The 17,862-nt window shown below is 37.8% G+C and overlaps 1 protein-coding gene across 13 annotated transcripts in view; it reads right to left on the bottom strand.

Annotated features, from left to right (window-relative positions):
* Nucleotides 1–17,862, bottom strand: part of cadpsb (Ca2+-dependent activator protein for secretion b) — an 89,936-nt gene that overhangs the window by 28,492 nt on the left and 43,582 nt on the right. For 5 of the 13 annotated variants that reach the window (XM_044121239.1, XM_044121246.1, XM_044121240.1 and 2 more), the window contains exons 9-18: nt 17,685–17,751; nt 17,146–17,254; nt 16,845–17,057; nt 12,240–12,251; nt 6,149–6,285; nt 5,861–6,048; nt 4,342–4,443; nt 4,201–4,264; nt 3,984–4,107; nt 1,188–1,220 (exon numbers count right to left, since the gene is read on the bottom strand). In XM_044121239.1, coding sequence (XP_043977174.1) covers nt 1,188–1,220; nt 3,984–4,107; nt 4,201–4,264; nt 4,342–4,443; nt 5,861–6,048; nt 6,149–6,285; nt 12,240–12,251; nt 16,845–17,057; nt 17,146–17,254; nt 17,685–17,751 — 1,049 coding nt within the window. Of the gene's footprint in view, nt 1–1,187; nt 1,221–2,036; nt 2,106–3,983; nt 4,108–4,200; nt 4,265–4,341; nt 4,444–5,860; nt 6,049–6,148; nt 6,286–12,239; nt 12,252–16,844; nt 17,058–17,145; nt 17,255–17,684; nt 17,752–17,862 lie in introns of all 13 variants that reach the window. The other 8 variants (XM_044121242.1, XM_044121245.1, XM_044121248.1 and 5 more) reach the window with 5 other exon arrangements.

The following is a 17,862-nucleotide window of genomic DNA, read 5'->3' as shown; positions in this document are numbered from 1 at the left end:
TGACAAAGTACTTCACTATTTCATTAAATATTTTACATGATTTCCATTACATTCAGAAATGTTTTGATCTTATAGGGAGGTATGTGATGAACCAACTCAAAACACTAACATGTTTACCTATTCCTCTTCTCAAAGGATCTCAAGTTCAGTCAGATTGGGGCCACAGATTTCCAAACTGGACTTAGATCTGGACTTTGACAAGACCAGTGTTTCCCAATTCCAGTCCTCGGGGCCCCCCTGCCTGCATGTTTTAGGTGTTTCCCTTCTGCCACACACCTGGATTGAATCTTTGGGTGATTAACAGGCTCCAGCAGTACTTTGTGGCTGCAGAAGATGTCATGCAATCATTTGAATCAGCTGATCTGGTATAGAGGCACATGTAAAACATGCAGAGCAGGGGGCCCCGAGGACTGGAATTGGGAAACACTGGACTAGACCTTTTTAACAGTGGAATCTATTCTGACTTAAGCTGTTTTCAAACTGGCTGTATTTTTATAATTCAGCTAGATCGATAACCTACAGGCATTCTCAAGTCTTTAGCAGCTTGTAACTTCTTCGTGTTCAAGGACTCCTCTGTAATTAGTCGCGCCCATCAACTACTATCTTCCTATCAGCTCTAGTTCCCATGACCTCCTTCAATGATAGCTTTACTCCTACTTTAACAAATCGTTATTGTGTCAAAATAGTCTCCAAAGTAGCTGTGAAACTCAACAGCTGAACCAAAAATAACAATATCTGTCGTTGAAAAATGCCTGTTAGTATAGAGGAACAGCCAAGATTTGCAGTTTTGAAAGACTTTCAATCTCTTGATGATAGACTAAAAAGTTGCTTTAAACTTCTTTACAACTTTATTCCCAACCTACTAGACTACATTTACTAACTAGCTGACTCCTTAGGCAACTGGTCACATTGATTTTAATTTGGTGGGATCAGAGAGAAAGAGGGCTGAATACAAAAGAGTGCCACACTTTTCAGATATTAATTTGTAAGAAAAAATGTTGAAGCACATGTATCTTTACGTACTGCAATGTAAACTACTATCCGTTGGTTTATCACATAGAATACATTGAGAATTATTTGTTTTTCATGTGATAAAATAGTAAATAGGTCATGTGGAATGAAAATATAAATTGTGTGTCTGTATTTGTGTGCATTGTAGCTAAACCACAAGCTAAACGTAGCATCACCTGGATCCTTCTGATCCTTTTGACCTTTCTCAACTTCGGCAAGAAAAAAAGGGGAGAGAGAAGATAAAAAGCAGATGTTTAGAGCCAGTACATCTCTGTGATTAGTTTCACGGTACTTTGGGACTTGGAGGTGTTGTTCTGCTCGGATGGTTTCAGCTGCAGGAAGTGAGATTTCTGAGACGGACAGACATCACACAGTTAAAAATAAATATAAAAAATAGAAACACAGAAAGCCTGTGGAGAACAGGAAATTATAAAAAGTGGTAATATGTTTGTTAAACAGACAAATCGTGGACTATTGTAAACAGACAGGACACATGTAAAAGTACTGTGATCACAGACAGGACACTTAAAGCAACTTGATATGATTGAAGTTAAGATAAAAGTGAAGCTCTTGAATTCACACATTGGACTGTATTCCCCATTCGAAAGCTCAGTCGACAGACGCTCCTTCACTATAGCTGGTGCCACCGAGAGGAAATAAAAAAAAGAAGCCTACCTGTTTGGCAAAGCACTGACATGATCAGACCAAATGACTGCAGGAGATAACAATGTAAGCAGTCTAAAAATGCATTCAAGTCAAAGGAATGGGCGTCCAACCAAAAGAAAGAAGCTATACAGACCAGACTGCTCATTCATTTCCATCACAAACAGACGGTGCCTAAAAGAGGACCCCCGACCGATTCAGCGCGGCACTTCACAGATTTCTGGACTGGTGTGCTCTCCACTCACTCCGACACACAAAGGCACAGATAAAAGCAAGCATGGCGGGAGGAACAGCGTCTTTGAAGGAGAAGAGGAGGCCGTAGAGGGATGAAAGAGCGGGGAGAGGATGATCAGGGTACTCACGGATGGTTAAATCCATCACTTGAGAGGCCAAGCAGAAGACAGGGTGCTCATACATTTCCCTCTTTTTCCCTATAAAAAACAGGATTGTAGCATGCAAGAGGCTAGGGTCAGAAGTGGGAGGGCTGGAGTTCAGAAGCCAATGGGAGGAGGGTTGTCCAGGTGAAACTGGCATTGTGCTGGGCAGCAAGCCCAGCAGTTAAATGAAACATCTGGTTTATTTTGAGCCAGGCGTCTCACAAGGAAAGGAGGGGAAGTAAATTCTCACAGCATGAAAAGATAGTAAGGATTGAAGCCTTAGTATCTTTAGCACCCTGGAGGATTTCTTTCAAGGCACAAACAATGTTAAAGTTTGACTTTTTATGTGTAAGTCAAATGTTTGACATGGGAAGAGACTGTAAGTCACCACTGTGCAAAAGTCTTAATTTGTCCTTTCTGCTTGTACATTTAATTTCTAAGATGCTACAGTTTGCTTTCATGTGTAAAAAGGTATTTCTCACTTTACACATTTTCTCTGGTTTTAAATTTTTGCATATCAGATTATCAAACAAATTTCACATAGCTGAATGAGCAAATGTGCATATCAGATAAAAAGGTAATTTCAGTAAATAAAAAAGTAGACCACCAATATTCATGGGAGTTACTAACCAGATGAAATCCATAGAAAAATTTGGATAAACTTCTGGAAAACTTGAAGAACTGCAGTTGAACAAGACTTCTAAATATATATATATATATACATATATATATATATATATATATATATATATATATATATATATATATATATATATATATATATATATATATATATATATATATATATATATATATATATATATACATATAAAAAGAAAGCCAGGTTCTTTGGTAGCAGCATATATTTAGAAATGAGGGATGACATAATTTTTGCACAGCACTGATAAATAAAGCCTTAATGTTGTCTTTCTTCATAATAGCTCATGCCAATAAAGAAAGGTCACATTGTTATGTCTCAAAGCACATGCAGGTGGGTGATGCTGGTTTGGATGATGTTCAAATGTTTGTAAACCCCTCATAAGTTTGCACATTTCTGCTTACATTTGACTTAAAACATTCAGAGTTTATACTTCAATAATTAAATTGAATATTCTAATTAAGAGATATTGTCCAGTTTTATATTTCTAAGAATGGCAAATAGAATATCCAGATAATTGATGTATTTTTGCAAAACTCCTGCAGGGCTGACAAACTCTGAAACCACCACTTTCTCTGCAATCCCAGCATTTCTTTTAAATAAGCTAAATAAAACATGTTATTGAAGGTATTTAAAGCAATATCTGTGGAAGAAGAGAGAAAAGCATAGCAGACAGCAAAGGACAGAGAGCAGAAGATTGTGATCTTAAGCAGGATCATTGGACAAAGATGAAGGGAGGTGGGGGGAGGGACGCAAAATCGGCTTGAGGAATCATAGATATTAAGAGAGAAAGTGAGAAAGTGGGAGGGATGGGGAAGATGCATCGGCTGGGAACTGGGAGTCAGAGTGGCCACTAAGTCAAGCTGAGATACTGGTCCAGCCATCTAATATCAGGTTAGAATACTCAAGGCACAATGAGAAATCAGCACATCAACGGATTTCAGGACTTTGGATTTGAATGCATTTTTACTCACACACCTCTACAAAAAAGCCAACTTGACCTACAGAACAGCACAGAGCTAAAGAAGGCCTGAAACAAAGGAGAGAGTTATTGAACGGAGAGACAGAAAGTGATGGCACACTATTAAATAAAAATCATCTGGGTGCCATGAATCATTTGGGATATGGATTATTATTTACACTTGTTGAATTGACTTGGTATATGGAAGATGAAGGGAATTAAACCATGTGTGTTCAATGTGTTTTTTTTCTACTTTCTACTTAGTTTTCTCCAAAATCACTATGCTTTGCACAAATATATTTTTTCTGGATACCTTCAATTTTAGCATAGTCTTTGATCCGCTGGTAGTTGAGCTGAGCAGCCTGCTCCAAATTTTTGCGAATCACTCCTTTAACTTCTTCAGGTGGAACTGGAGTCACAATATCCTTCATCAGAACCTAAATGAGAAAGCAAATATTCAACCCAGATACATCCATTACATAATAATTGTTATTTCTCTGTTACATGGTGATTTTTGTGTATCTACAAACCCTCTCCAGCAAAGACAAAGTGGCTTTCAGTGCACCCTCTGGACGACCGAAGGGGAAAAAATACCTGCAAGGCAAGACCAAATGTTTAATGAGAGAACAAAAAACGTGTAGGTATTGTTCAATTGCTGAATGATTAGGCACCTGAAATGTACAATGTGGTTCTCCAAAATGACGCGCAACTTTTCTTTAATGTCCTCAAAGCGCTCCTTCTCATCCACTTTCACTGTGCTCAGTCCGTCCGGCCTGTGAGGATCACAACCATCCACTTTTACCCAGCTGAAGTCCTTTAGATGGTCCACTGATTAAGCGTACTCTCATCTGACTTTAGTGATATAAAACTCTGGTAGACCGCTACCAGCTCTCTAAAAGCCAACAGCAAAGCCTTTTGAGATGACTATACTCTCCAATCTCACCTTTTTTCGCTTTGAAAGGACTTCTTTCTTTGCTTAAACTTGAATATGCATGCTCGCCTAGCAGCAGCCTGAGGATCTGGGCTTTGGGCGCTCTGTGGGGAAACCAGAGCCTCGTAGCCCAGCGGCCCCCAGTAACTGCTGCCCTCTCTGACTTTTACGGACGCATGGGAGGATGAATAATATGGACAGTGAGAGACTATGCAACAAAGGACAGAGAAGAAAGGAAAAACAAAGAAAATGGTAGAAAACAAGAATATATGTAGACACAAAATTGATAACATAAAATACATGAAATAAACAAAATAACTTAAATATACATTAACTTAAAGATGACAAAAAAATGCAATAGAGGGGAAAAAAAACGGTGGAGGTTTATCTCTGCTCATGTAGAGTAGCACCCCTCTCCCCAGCTGTTGCTGTGAGCCGTCAGCTGTGTTTTGTGAGAAATTAACTATTCTCTTTAAAACATTTTGTTGTTTGAAGAAAAAAACACAGAGAGGGTATCAAAGGGGCTTATATAAGAGTATTTTTAAGGGCAAAGACATTTTTAACAGAGAAGTTAGCAACATGCTAGAAGAGTTAGCATGTCAGTCTGTGAAGCAAAGAACTCACTAGGCTAAATATCAAGAAAAAAATAACTAGTTAGCATTTTCTTTTGAGTTAAAGCAAATAATCATCTGCTACATTTTTTATGTGCTGTCAATTTGAAATTTCAATATAATACTTGGAAAACATTTTTTTTGTGTCAGATCACAAGAAAAGGAAATAAGTTCAAGGATTTATTTATGCTGTTTTCTTCTTCTCTGACTAGATTCTAAAACATACGAGGTTATACCAAAAGATTTAAGAGGCTGAGTGATTCAGCTGACCCAAAAACATGATAGGTATTTGAAAGGATATGTTGGTGAGATCCAAACTCTTTGCTCTGAGTTTTTCTGTTTATCCAAACTAATATTTCTGAATGTTGGCAGGTAAGATATTGACTGGAGATAGAGAAGCCCATTCATAAAACTCTACCTTGTCCTATAAAACACCTTTGCATAATGAATAGTTCTATTTGAAACAAATGTGTTTCCAATATAGGAAGTACATATTTGGTTCATGATCCAGGAATCCAAACCCAGATTTGATCAATTAAGCAAAAATATAATTCCAAGTTTTCATTTAGAAATACAAAGAAACATTCCTTTTTTTTAAAATGCCAAACTTGGTAAATGTGGCTTGCAGGTCAAAAGAAGAGAGCACACCTGTTCCCATGGACATGGGATGCACAAAAAGCAAAGCTGTAGTGCAGAAGAGTGGGGTCGATAATAGCCCCGTTTTCTGCCCGTTCCAGGAGATCACGTAGGTAACACAGATGTCGGTGACAACCTCGAACTCCGTTCCTTGCACAGTATTCATCAAGGACAAACACTTGCCCCGGGCTGAACCATCCCTGCAAAACACACAAGCATGTGGAGACTGAAAGACGACACAGCAGCAAACTTTCCCCCCCAATGTCATGTAAGCATGATACCTGACAGAGAGTCACTCACCAAGCAGCAGAAGGTGTCATTGAGCCTGTGGTCCAGTGTGAGCCGCTGCAACATCTCAAAAAGCGAGGCGTGGTCATAGCTACAGGGGTTAGCGGAGATAAACTCATCCATGCCATGTTTCTGAGCTCTGTCAGCGTCTATCCAGCCAAACGGCACAAGGAAAAACACACGGTTCAGAGGAGATGACGTCAGTGAGGTGAAGGAAAACAGCGACACTTCAGTACAACTCTACAAGACTGTTCAGCTACTTCTAAGGGCAAATTATAACAATTACAGCTTACATTGTCAACTTGCATTGTGTTGGACAGCGTAAAGAGTGCATTGTTGCCTATAGTTTTTCTATTAGTGGATAAATCTATCAATCTGACAGCTAAGCTCAAAGGGATGGTGCTTCGACTATTTGTGCATGCATGCAGCTTTATTACATTGCCTCTTGTTTTATAGAAGAAATACAATATTTAAAATTTAAAAGATGTTTGAAGAAATACTGGATGAAATTTAATAAACAATTTGTCTGTATGCATTCAATAGATTCTGCCATTCTCAAAGTTTGCCACCCAGGTCCTGACAAAAATGTGTGCTAGTGGAAAAAACCTCAACAAAAAGCCAGAAAGACTAATTGTTTTAAGTTGTGGTATAAACAGAGAAACATTACAATAGCAATATTTTTAAAATTTCTACAAATCTAAAATTTGTTGTCTTTTCTACATAAGGGATTCATGAACTTCATCTTGCTGTTTCCAAGAGAAACATACAAATTTTTTTAAAAATTGTGTTAGAAAAGGAAAAAGGACCACTAAAACATTAAGCTTGGTTTGTGAAACCTAATAAATACAAAAACATTTTGAGATTGAAATGTGCTAAAAAAAAAAAAAAAAAGATAATTCTTTCCAAGTTTAAATGCTCCCTGAAAATTTCCACATTTTGGCACCTTACAACCACAATCTTTAATGTACTGAAATTTATCCAAAAAGTCAACACATGAGAGCACACAATTGTGATCTAGAACCAAAAATAAAACAAAATGGGTTTCAAAGTTTTTACTAATATCTGAAAGTTGGGTTGAGTAAATTGGATGCAGCTTAATCCCAGCATAAATAGGAACAGCATCATGAAGACCAAGTAAAACAGCAGACAAATCAGATGTAAAGTTCAGAAGACATTTAAAGCAAGATTAACCCCTTGAACATCTCATCGACTCAGTCTGTCATCACAAAAAGAAACATTATTGCACAGCTACAAACACACCGAGACATGGCCATCCACCTAAACTAACAAACGGAGCAAGGAGAGTGTTAATCAGAGAAACAGTAAAAAATGTGTCGATAGGATATGATAACTTCCTGTCACGAATCTAGTATTCATGAAAGACAAGAAAGCCATTGTTGGAGAACAAGCTCAAGACATCTTATCTAAAATTTGCCACACAATATGCAGGGGGCACATCAAGGAAGTGAGATAATTGGCTCTGGTCAAGACTTATTTTTTTCTGGTTAACATACAAATGCAAGGTGAGGCGGAAAACTGACGCCTCACATCACCCTGAACATACCGACCCTACAGTGAAACATGGTGGTGGCTGCATCATGCCTTCAGAATGCTTTTATTCTGCAAGCACAGGGAAGCTGTTCACACTTGATGAGGTGAATGGAGCAAAATGCAATACAATCCTGGACCAAAGCTCTTCAGATGTTACAAAAGAGTTGAGATTGGGTCAGAGGTTCAAGTTCGAACAGAACAACTACCCTAAACATGCAACCAGAGCCACAGCAGATGGGTTTAGATAAAAGCATATTCACTTGTCAGAATGGCCTAGTCAAAGTCCAAGTCAACATGTACTTCAAAATCCACGGTATAGCTTGTACAATTATGTTCTCAATTCAGTCTGACTGAGTATGATGTGCTCTGCAGACTATAATGGGCAAAAATCAGTCCAAGATGTGCAAAGCTGAGAGAAACTCCAAGAGACAATAAGCTAACCAGATATAAGTAGGACGGTCCAGCATAGTACCGACTCATATAAAATACATATAAAACAAATTTTGCTTACTTTCCACTTCACAATCATGCACTACCTCATGTCAGTCCATTATATAAAATCAAAGGAAAATACATTGAAGTTTGTGGCAAAATGTGAAAAGTTCAAGGAGTGTGAATACTTTTGCAAGAGATTGCAACTGAGTAAATTTGGAGAAATTAACCACTGGTGGGTTTGTTTACATACTGCATTTGCAAATAATATATTTTTTTAATCTTGTAAATATTGTAACAGGCTGAAAGACAATGACACAGTGATGGAGGTCAGAAGTACAGTCATGTCCTCTGTGGGAGTGAGAAGTTTCACATTCAGGACACGCTGACAATGAGTGATGGCAATTCGGTGAAGGGATGTGGGAAGTGGAGACCTGATCTCGTCAGGACAGGACTGAGATACACAACAGGGCACAACTGTCACCCTATGGGTCAGAGAGAGGGTGTCATCCTGGCTTGATATAAGAAGGAAGCCTACAGAGTTACACTCATGTTTAAGTCATTTCCACTTCAGTCTGAGAAGGAAAACATGAGACAAGTAGAAACTGACGATGGCAGTAAGAGACAGAGGGAAAACAAAAAAAGAAAAAAAGCATAGTGAGTCATAATGTAAAAAGGAAATATCTGGACAGAAACACTTAATGCTTGTAAACACTGAAGGAGATGCATTGGAGGTGAGAAAGATAATCTGGTTGGTTGGACAGGTTTTTTTGAGGGGGACAGTGAGAAAGAAACGAGTTGTTAAAGTGTGAAAGCAACAATCACATTAAGACAAGAGAATTTATCTTATAGTGGAAGAATGAAATGGTGAGAAAACATCAAAGAGGGTTATGAAAGTGTGTGCAAGGCTGAAATATGAGACATCAAAAATGATTCATTCTCTTTTAATTTAGTTAAATGATATGTAAATCAAAAACGTTGAACATAACTCACATAAATGTGTTCATAATAACTTCAACCACAAATAAATAAAACAAAAAGCCACCAAAGTGAATATGATATTACTTTTGCATACATTTATAGGTTCCAACATGCTGGAGGTCGGAGTTTTCAATACGCTTATAATCGTCATGCACATCTGCAGACCCCTTTTGAAATTTGCATTTTATCTTCTTTTCTTTTTTAATTTGCATTCCCTTTTTTTTTTCCTATTCTCTACGCATCTGCAAGTTGACAATACTTGAGTATGTTGCAGTGTATTCATGATCTCTAAGGAGCACACTAACAGGCATACCACTACCGGAGAACTCTAAAAGGGTAAAAGCATTACAATTTGGTGCAAGTACGGTACATGGGTAAATATAGCATGAAGCCGACAGAGGCAGAACTGTTATCATTCTCTGGGAGTTGAGGGGAAGGAATGGATGAAAAATTCTCCGTTTTGTACAGAAGTATGGACACATGACACGGGTGTTGTCCTATATCAAGCAAAACAAGGGCAGTCAAAAGAAATCATAGTGACACCTCTCCTTTTTTGGGAGGCGTAACACCGATCTAGCCTCTATGTCTACAGGCCCATCTACAGTAAGAGGGAGAAGGGAGGAGGGGGTCCGGAGTATTTTTACTGGAAGAAGGGGCGGCAGTGGCTACTCCTTGTCTTTGGCATTCAGAATACTCCGCATACATATTTGCCAACTCTCATCAAGGAAAGCTCAAAGAAAAAATAATTAAAAGTAATTGAGCCCTCAGAAATAAAGCATAAAAAGAAACACTTACTATGCATCGGAAACATTTTTCAAACAACACTGCATCTGTATTGCCTCTCCTCACAAAGATACATTTCCCCAAATAGTTTGGAAATATTATTTAAGACAATCATTTCTCATACAATTAAACAAGCGGGTTATGTTTTAATCAAATTCAGTCACCTTCACTTCTACTTCTTTTGCATTTTGTAAATGCCAAAAGCAGCAAAGCTAAATGTGGGATGTGCTAAAGTCTCTTGCAATATTCTCCTGTTTTTAGTAGGATTAGATGATTGATTTTCTAGAAAAAGAAAAATTCTGCATAAATATTGGTCATTTGTGAGTTAATTCATTTTACTGTCAGTAACTCCAACAGCCCAAACAAGATCCATAGAAACTAGAGCTTTACTGAATATTACATTTCAAAGGTCATTACTATTTTGATGTGGGCAATATCACAGAAGACTTATTTGATGAAAAATTTTGAAGGTTATAATACTTCAAGAACAATGTATTAAAACCTCACTCACCAAAAACATACATTTGATATTGATCTAAGTCTGAAAAACGGAAAAGATTGAGGAATCTTTTGCTGGTTAACCACGAAAGACATCACATCAGTCAGCAACAATATCGCAATTTCAGATTTTCCTTATATTGTATAATCTTAACAGCCAGCGTGCCATGCCAATCTTTAATCAGCATTTGCGGATTGTAGCTGTGTTATTGCTCATTCACACAAAAAGCGGACCTAAACCGTTCCTATCATTCCCTCCACTTCTGAACATACTCTGTGATGATCCTGACTTTGTGGCTTTGGCATTTCCTGTTTTTCTCACTTTTAGACACTTTCTGGTCTTTCATATTTCATGTAAATTTTTTACTGCCCTTTCTTTTCTCTTCTTGCTTCAGGGCATAACTGTAGACTCTATTTTGAAAGTAATGCTACCCTTAAAAAACTACTGTCTCAAATTCTCTGAATACGTTTTTCAAGATTAAGTAGTTCTGCATGGTAACTATGAACAGTATACACATGTAGAACTAGATTATTTTATGTGTAGGGTTAGAATATAAGAAAGCTAAAGCTAGAAAAACTGATTTGTGCCACATCCTGGCATAAGATCTTCATTGGCTGCAGAATTTTATTGCGATTTCTCAGCGCATGGAGACTTCAGTCACTGATGGACAGGTTTTGATTTGACAGTAGGAAAGACATTTCCTCACACCATGACACTTCCTCATTGAAAGATGTCACGCAATCAGTGTAGCAATTCTCCATGCCATCACCATACTTTGAGTAGTTCATCACTTAACATGACATTGCCTTATATTCTTTCTCTCATTCCACTGGTGGTGCAGTTGTCATCCCTGCAAATAAGTTACATTATGAAGGGTGTTCTTGTTTTCCTGATCAGTGATGCTGTTGTACAAAATTTGAATGTGAATCTCAAGAACAAAGCTTACAGCTTTTTTTTTCTAGCAGAAGTAAAGGGACCAGTCAGTTTGGGCTTTTCTTTGGATTCCCAACTTTAGGACGTCTGACTTTGACATGACCACTCTCACAAAAGTCGGTCATTGGTAACAACTCCCAGTTGCCGTATTATTCTAAAGGTATAAACATAGCATAAAGCACACTCAAAGTCAAAAAACTTCTGGTCCCATGAACGGATCAGTCAATAAGTTAGCAATGAATTTGAACAAGAGTTAATACCAGTGATATAATATTGCATTGGAATTTGCTATATTTTTGCCCCAACATTTACCTGTGTAGCTCATTTCATGGATGCACGATTGTTACAAGTTGTATCTTGTTGTAAAGGTGACTAATCAGATTTTCCAATTATTGACCTAAAAAATATTTCCAGACTCTTTTTTGCTGAGTTTAGATATAAATTTTAAATCATTTTAATAGTACAATAGGATATATTTTTATGTTTTTGCTTGGCAAATAAATCCACCTGTTTTCCCTTTCTCATAACCACAAAATAGCTTACCATCTAATCTATTGATCAAGTTTTATTACAGAGTTGCTTTACTCTGAGGGATCCAGCCACCAATAAGAAAAAAGAGAGAAGGCAATTATGCAGAAACAGCTTTAATATAAACGTCAATCATTACTGAGTCAAATAATAAATTCTTAGATATAAAATACATGCATCCTATACGGGCACGAATGGATGCTTCTACTTTGATCCTCAAGCTGAGGTTATTAAAAACAAAACAAAAAAATCAGCTAATGTCTAAGACATGAAGCGAGATGTGAAAAAGGAGAAGAAGAGGAAGAAGAAGAGGGAGAGAAGAGAGAAAGAACGTTGCATTTGTCAGATAATCGCCGGGGATTATCTGAGCAGTGCCGGCTACAAGGAAGCACTTACCCTTGAGTCCAGCTAGAAGACAGCAGGGTAAGAAGGGACAAACCAGAATAACATAAAGACTAGCAACAAGGCTGGAGGAGAGCAAATCACGAGAGACCCTGACCTAGCAGCTGCAATTTACTAAAGAAGGGTCCAGGCAAAGCATGAAGAAGATAAGAACACAACTGAAAAAACAACAGCCTATAACTAACACGAGAGTGTGTTGGGCGGTGGTGTGTGAGCACATGTGAGGATGTGTGAACAGCAGATGTCCAGGTATATTAAAAGAGACGAAGAGGAAGACAGGCAGAGAGAGAAGAAGAAGAGAGACAGAGAGAAGACAGATTACGATCCTCATCACTCCACTGCAGTTAGTTTCTTCTGGGGAAAAAAGACGAGTACTTAAAGGAGCTGAGAGCTGTATGTTAAGTACTGTCAGTTTGATCAAACACAAATGTTACTGTAAAAAGGGAAACTGGCTAGAACACAAGAACATAAAGTATCAACAAAAGGTAGTTTGTTTTATGTCAAACATTTATGTTAGAAAATAGCAAAGTATGTGAAAAATTGAATATGCTGACCCAGTATTACCATATATCTAAGAATTTTGATAATGATACATATTGTGGGCATCTTTGGAACACATGTGGATTCTCCCTTGGACCAGGTAACTTTCTCCTTTCCAGCTGTAGAAAGTACACCCCAAATGGGGGTGTACCTTTAGCCAAATAAGGCTAGAATTACTGCTTTTCAGATCAAAAACAACACAAAGTACTCAGAATGTCCCAGACCTACTTAAAGTACTGTGGGTATATGGAATCTCATAAATCTGACCTTTTCCAGCTCTGTAGGACACTGACTGAACTGGAGTCATTATTTATTCCACAGATGATGTTTTTGATACTTTTAAAAAGCAACCAGAAAGTAGTAATGAAAAAATATGTATTTAGATGTATGTCAATATTGGCCTCTATAATGCATGTAGCCTATTTATGGCAGGTGTGGGCACTCCTGGTCCTCAAGGGCCGGTGTCCTGCAACTTTTAGATGTATTTCTTCTTCAACACACCTGAGTCAAATAATGAGGTCATTAGCAGGACTTTGGAGAACCTGACTGCACTTAGGAGGTGATTCAGCTGTTGGATTCAGGTGTGTTGGACCAGGGAGACATCTAAGAGTTGCAGGACACCGGCCCTCAAGGACCAGGAGTGCCCACCCCTGATTTAAGGCAATCAATGTTATCAGACCTGATTGAAACTTTCAAATGGTGTTATATGTTACTTAGTCTCCTGTGTCTCAATGAAAATGTACACTGCAATCTACTGCAATGTAGCAAATACTTTTTAAATTTCTCTTCTGGAGTTTTTATTTTATTTTACATTTTTCTTTATTAACAAAATATCCTGCACCACAAATAAACATTTAAAATATATATGTATTTTTTAGATGATGCATCAAAATTTTGGTGATTTTAATGAACCAAACTTCGCAAGGTCACTGGAGGCACTTAGTTACCGTATTTATTTGTTTAGTGTTAAAAATAGTGCCTGTTATGCTGACCTTTAAGGCAGATACAGCATCTCCAATGACTCAGACAAAAGGTCTAAATCAAGAAATCCTTACTACTTACTGTTCTAGTTTAGCAAAAGCACCTGGCATTTGTCTATCCTGGCACGCTCTGGTGGATCATAATATTTCATAAGCGGTGTGTAGTTGGACAGCCAACCAGCAGATTGTAAAAATGGATCGATAGAGCCTCTGCTACTGCAGCCACTTTCAGAGCTTTCATGTGAAATAATTTAACTAATAAATCTGTGTTTTTGAAGCGTATAACAGGACTGCCCTCACTATTGCTGCTCTTAACGCAGCACATCCATTAGATATACTACCACTAGTCTCAACCTTTCTAATGAAGAAAAAAGTCAGATGTTACAATCTGAATGAAACATTATGAAGAGCAATAAACTCCTGATCTACTTGCTAATTCTGTGTTTGAAAGTCAGTCATGACGCCGTCCAATTAGAACAACTCTGCGCCAAACTCTCACAGCAAACTGGGATCTTTTTGAAAACCCACTGAAAGGGCTGTGGCTTTTTGAACAGTATGAGCCAATTACTAATTCATTTTGGTGGTTTAAGTGCTTATAGGTAGGATTTAAAGTGTCCTACTCCTGTCGTGTGACACATATCTCATGCAATTCAACTGAAAACAAACAAAGGTGTTAGAAGAGAACATATACCAATTAAAAAAGGCATAGTAAGCATCAATGATGGTGAATCTGGTAAAACTAAAGTAAGGTTTTGATTTCCCATATATTATTATATATATATATTTTTTGATTTCTGACACTTTCTGATGCATGCCCTGCAACTAAGACTGCAGAGGTCTGTGAAGTGGATGGAAGGGATCAAAATAATCTCCTTGTGCAAAAGTATCAGGAGAAGCTGCTAAAGCGTCAAGAGGCCAATAGGAACACTGAAGGAGCTGCATGAATTTTCAACAAATTTTGGCTCTGTTGTAGACGTGACAGCAATTGGATGAGTTCTCCTTATGTTTGGATTAAGGAATAAGGCTAGGAGACTTTTCTCAACAGAAAAACCCCGGCCTGCCTAAAATCTAATTAAACCTTGTGGGAGAATGTTTTATGGCTTGAAGGAACCAAATTGGAATTTGTCAGCCCATAGTTATAAAAAAAGGTATTCTTTGACCAGGAGTATTGCAGAGCATTACCAAAATAGCCCAAAGTTATCAAGGTGGATGAAATAGTAAGCAATCTCCCTTAGAAAATGTATGTGTGAAAACCTGGTTGCGAGTTATTTGCTTTAATGTTTATATTTTAAGCACTTGCTAGTCCAAGTATGCATCTCAATTAACAAAATAATAACTTCACCAGAAAAACAGTAATGTTTTCCAACAGAGTGCAATGCTAAAACTGTCAGAACATCCGTCAGCTCTTCTGAAAACTGAGTTCGACAAGAGATGTCTGCCTAATCTGAAAGATTTGGAGAATGTTTGTAAAATAAATTTGCTTGTTATTTCAGTTGAATAGCACAGAAAACGTGTCACATCAAACATACAAAAATGTTGGAAGATATATTTTAATACGTACACACCGTTTAGAGGCACTAAAACAGAAACTAAATGTGGTCTGTTGCTATGTTTATCTATATCAAACAAAAACTTTGCATCTTTGTTGCATTTGTTAAGTGTCTCTTAAATATATTTTCTCAACCATATAAAAGAAAATTTAATTTATCCTATTAACTTTATAAATAACACTGTTATGCCATTGTGGTAAAAAGATGCAAATATTTTTAGATAAAGAAAACAAACATTTCCCTTTTCTACAGATAAATTTTGATGTGCAATATGCACCAGAAAATTGATAAACATAAATTGTGGAGTTTTCATATGACTCTCACTTCTTTATCTGGGTGTCCACTGCAGCAGGGTAAGGAGGGTTGTTTATGTAAAATGGTCCCAGTGCCATTCAAGACCACCAGGTGGTGAAACATGTACGTGTGGTGGTGTTGCCACAATGTTTCGGGAAGGAGGGGAGTCTGTGCCGCTGTGAGGAGGCTTTTTGAATGGCAGACAGCTGGCAGCAGAGGAATCAACTAACCACAACAAGGATCACGTACTGGACGAAAAATAAACAATGGAGAAACAACAGAGAATCTCACGTGACAGTATTTTGTGTAACTTAACTATTTTGCGTCTTATACAGTCAAAAACATTGGAATAAGCATGTTTTTTTTTTATTGTTACTACTAATGTTAGTGCAAAACTTAGCCAATTATTTTTCTGCATTTCCTCTTGATAAAAATTGCATTTAATACATTTAAAAAAGAATGATGCACACAAAAAGTTTTTTTTTTTTGTTTTTTTTTCTGAATAGCAGGATCTATTATTGGGGGATTGTTAATATGTATCCTTAATTCTGATAGGTAGGAGGTCTGTTTAGTGCTGTTATTGTGGGTTAGAATAATAAGAAAGCAATGAGTGCAAGGGTCAAAACCAACCTGAGTAAGCTGTAATCTATTTCAGGGAAGGAAATTGCTGCTGTTAAAATCGATTACCTTCTCAAATTGGGGTGGGGGTTGGGAGGACACAAGAGACATTTAAAACAAAAGTTGGTACAGACGGCACACTGTTTAGACAGCCTTACCTTCCCTTTGCTACCTGACCTGGAGACCGCTTAGGAGTACAAGTACAGTCACAGATTTATTAGAATCTATTTCATGTCTGGAAAAAACTTGATTTAACCAGGCCGCTGGTCTGAATGTTTGAATCCTATGTGTGATGACTCTACAGGTCATAGAATTGGCATCTGGAGGCTGACTTCTCTTTCAGGTTGGTTGTTCCTAATGAACCGACTGATGGAGTAGCATGGAGGTGCGCCGTTAAACACGGAGGGAGTGGTGACAATGAGAGGAAGTCCATCAGATGCTGGAGGAAAACCCGTGAGAGATCAATGCATTTTGTGCGCGTGCTTGTGTGTTAGCTCTACGGGAATATTTTGTAGCTGCAGGAGGGGTGGGGAGCACATGGTGTGACACATTTATGGGTTAGAGCTTTGGAAACTGCTTTGTGCCTAACCAAATATTTTGCGCAATGGGTTACTTACAGAACTGAGAAATGGGAGCATCCATTTGGGCTGAAGCCCCCCCCTTGGAGTTTAGTTTCTGGACCTGAGTGGGTGGGACGGGCTTGTGTGACTGGCCAGTAGCACGGTACATGGCCTGGACCCACAGGATGCGGTCCTGCTCGTCATCACTGGCAAAGATCACGGTGTCGCCCTCCTTCACGGCGTTGAAGAAAGCCCTGCCTCCATCCAAGCCTTTGAGATGTCAAAGAACATTAAAAATGTATAAAATAGCTGTATGTTTGTTTGCAGTTTTATTCTTTTTTCCCCTGTGCATTCTTACCAGGTTGGGGGTCACTGTAGTCCACAGTATACCCATCCAGCTGCAGAAGCTCCTGTGGTTCAGATTTTTTCTCTCTATAGCTGCACATGGCAAAGGTATACTGACTCACCTAGAGGCAAAGTTAAAGAGCTCACATTAAGCAGACAAAAAACAGGCAAATTTTTATTGTTGTTTACATGCTGGGTAACAACATCAAGAATGATTTTGACATTAATTATAACCAATTTATAAATCCAAAACTTAAATTAGTTTTTTACAGTTTCATAATCTTATATTGCAAAAATGTTGAAAATCCAACTTGTAAAACATTAATTTTTTTGTCATTCCATAAAATCCTAAATTATAAATGGCAAGGATTTATTTATTTATCATTTTAAATTAGTTAGATCAAAATGTCAAAGAACTAATTATTAATCCACAGCTTCCTAATTCTATGTGGTACTATATGTGGTACTATACTGTATATATATAAATGACATGATCACAGCCTCAGTTATGACTACCAGGTGACTAAACATAATCTTTCAGAAAGAGCCCACCTGCACAAGCACAAAGAAACGTTTCTTCCAGCGTTTCCACACGTTCTTCCCAAAAGCCCACAGATACCTGTGGCAGCAGTAAACGTAGGTGATGACAGATCAGAACACACTGAACAGTTAACATGAAGAAACTTTGAACAAGCCTTTTAACATGGACATTTAATACAACAAGTCTGAA

Source organism: Gambusia affinis, linkage group LG07 (genome assembly GCF_019740435.1).
Source record: "Gambusia affinis linkage group LG07, SWU_Gaff_1.0, whole genome shotgun sequence".
NCBI classification, from domain to species: Eukaryota; Metazoa; Chordata; class Actinopteri; order Cyprinodontiformes; family Poeciliidae; genus Gambusia; species Gambusia affinis.
The sequence above is the reverse complement of the archived record's forward strand: the minus strand, read 5'-3'. Positions and strand labels throughout refer to the sequence as shown.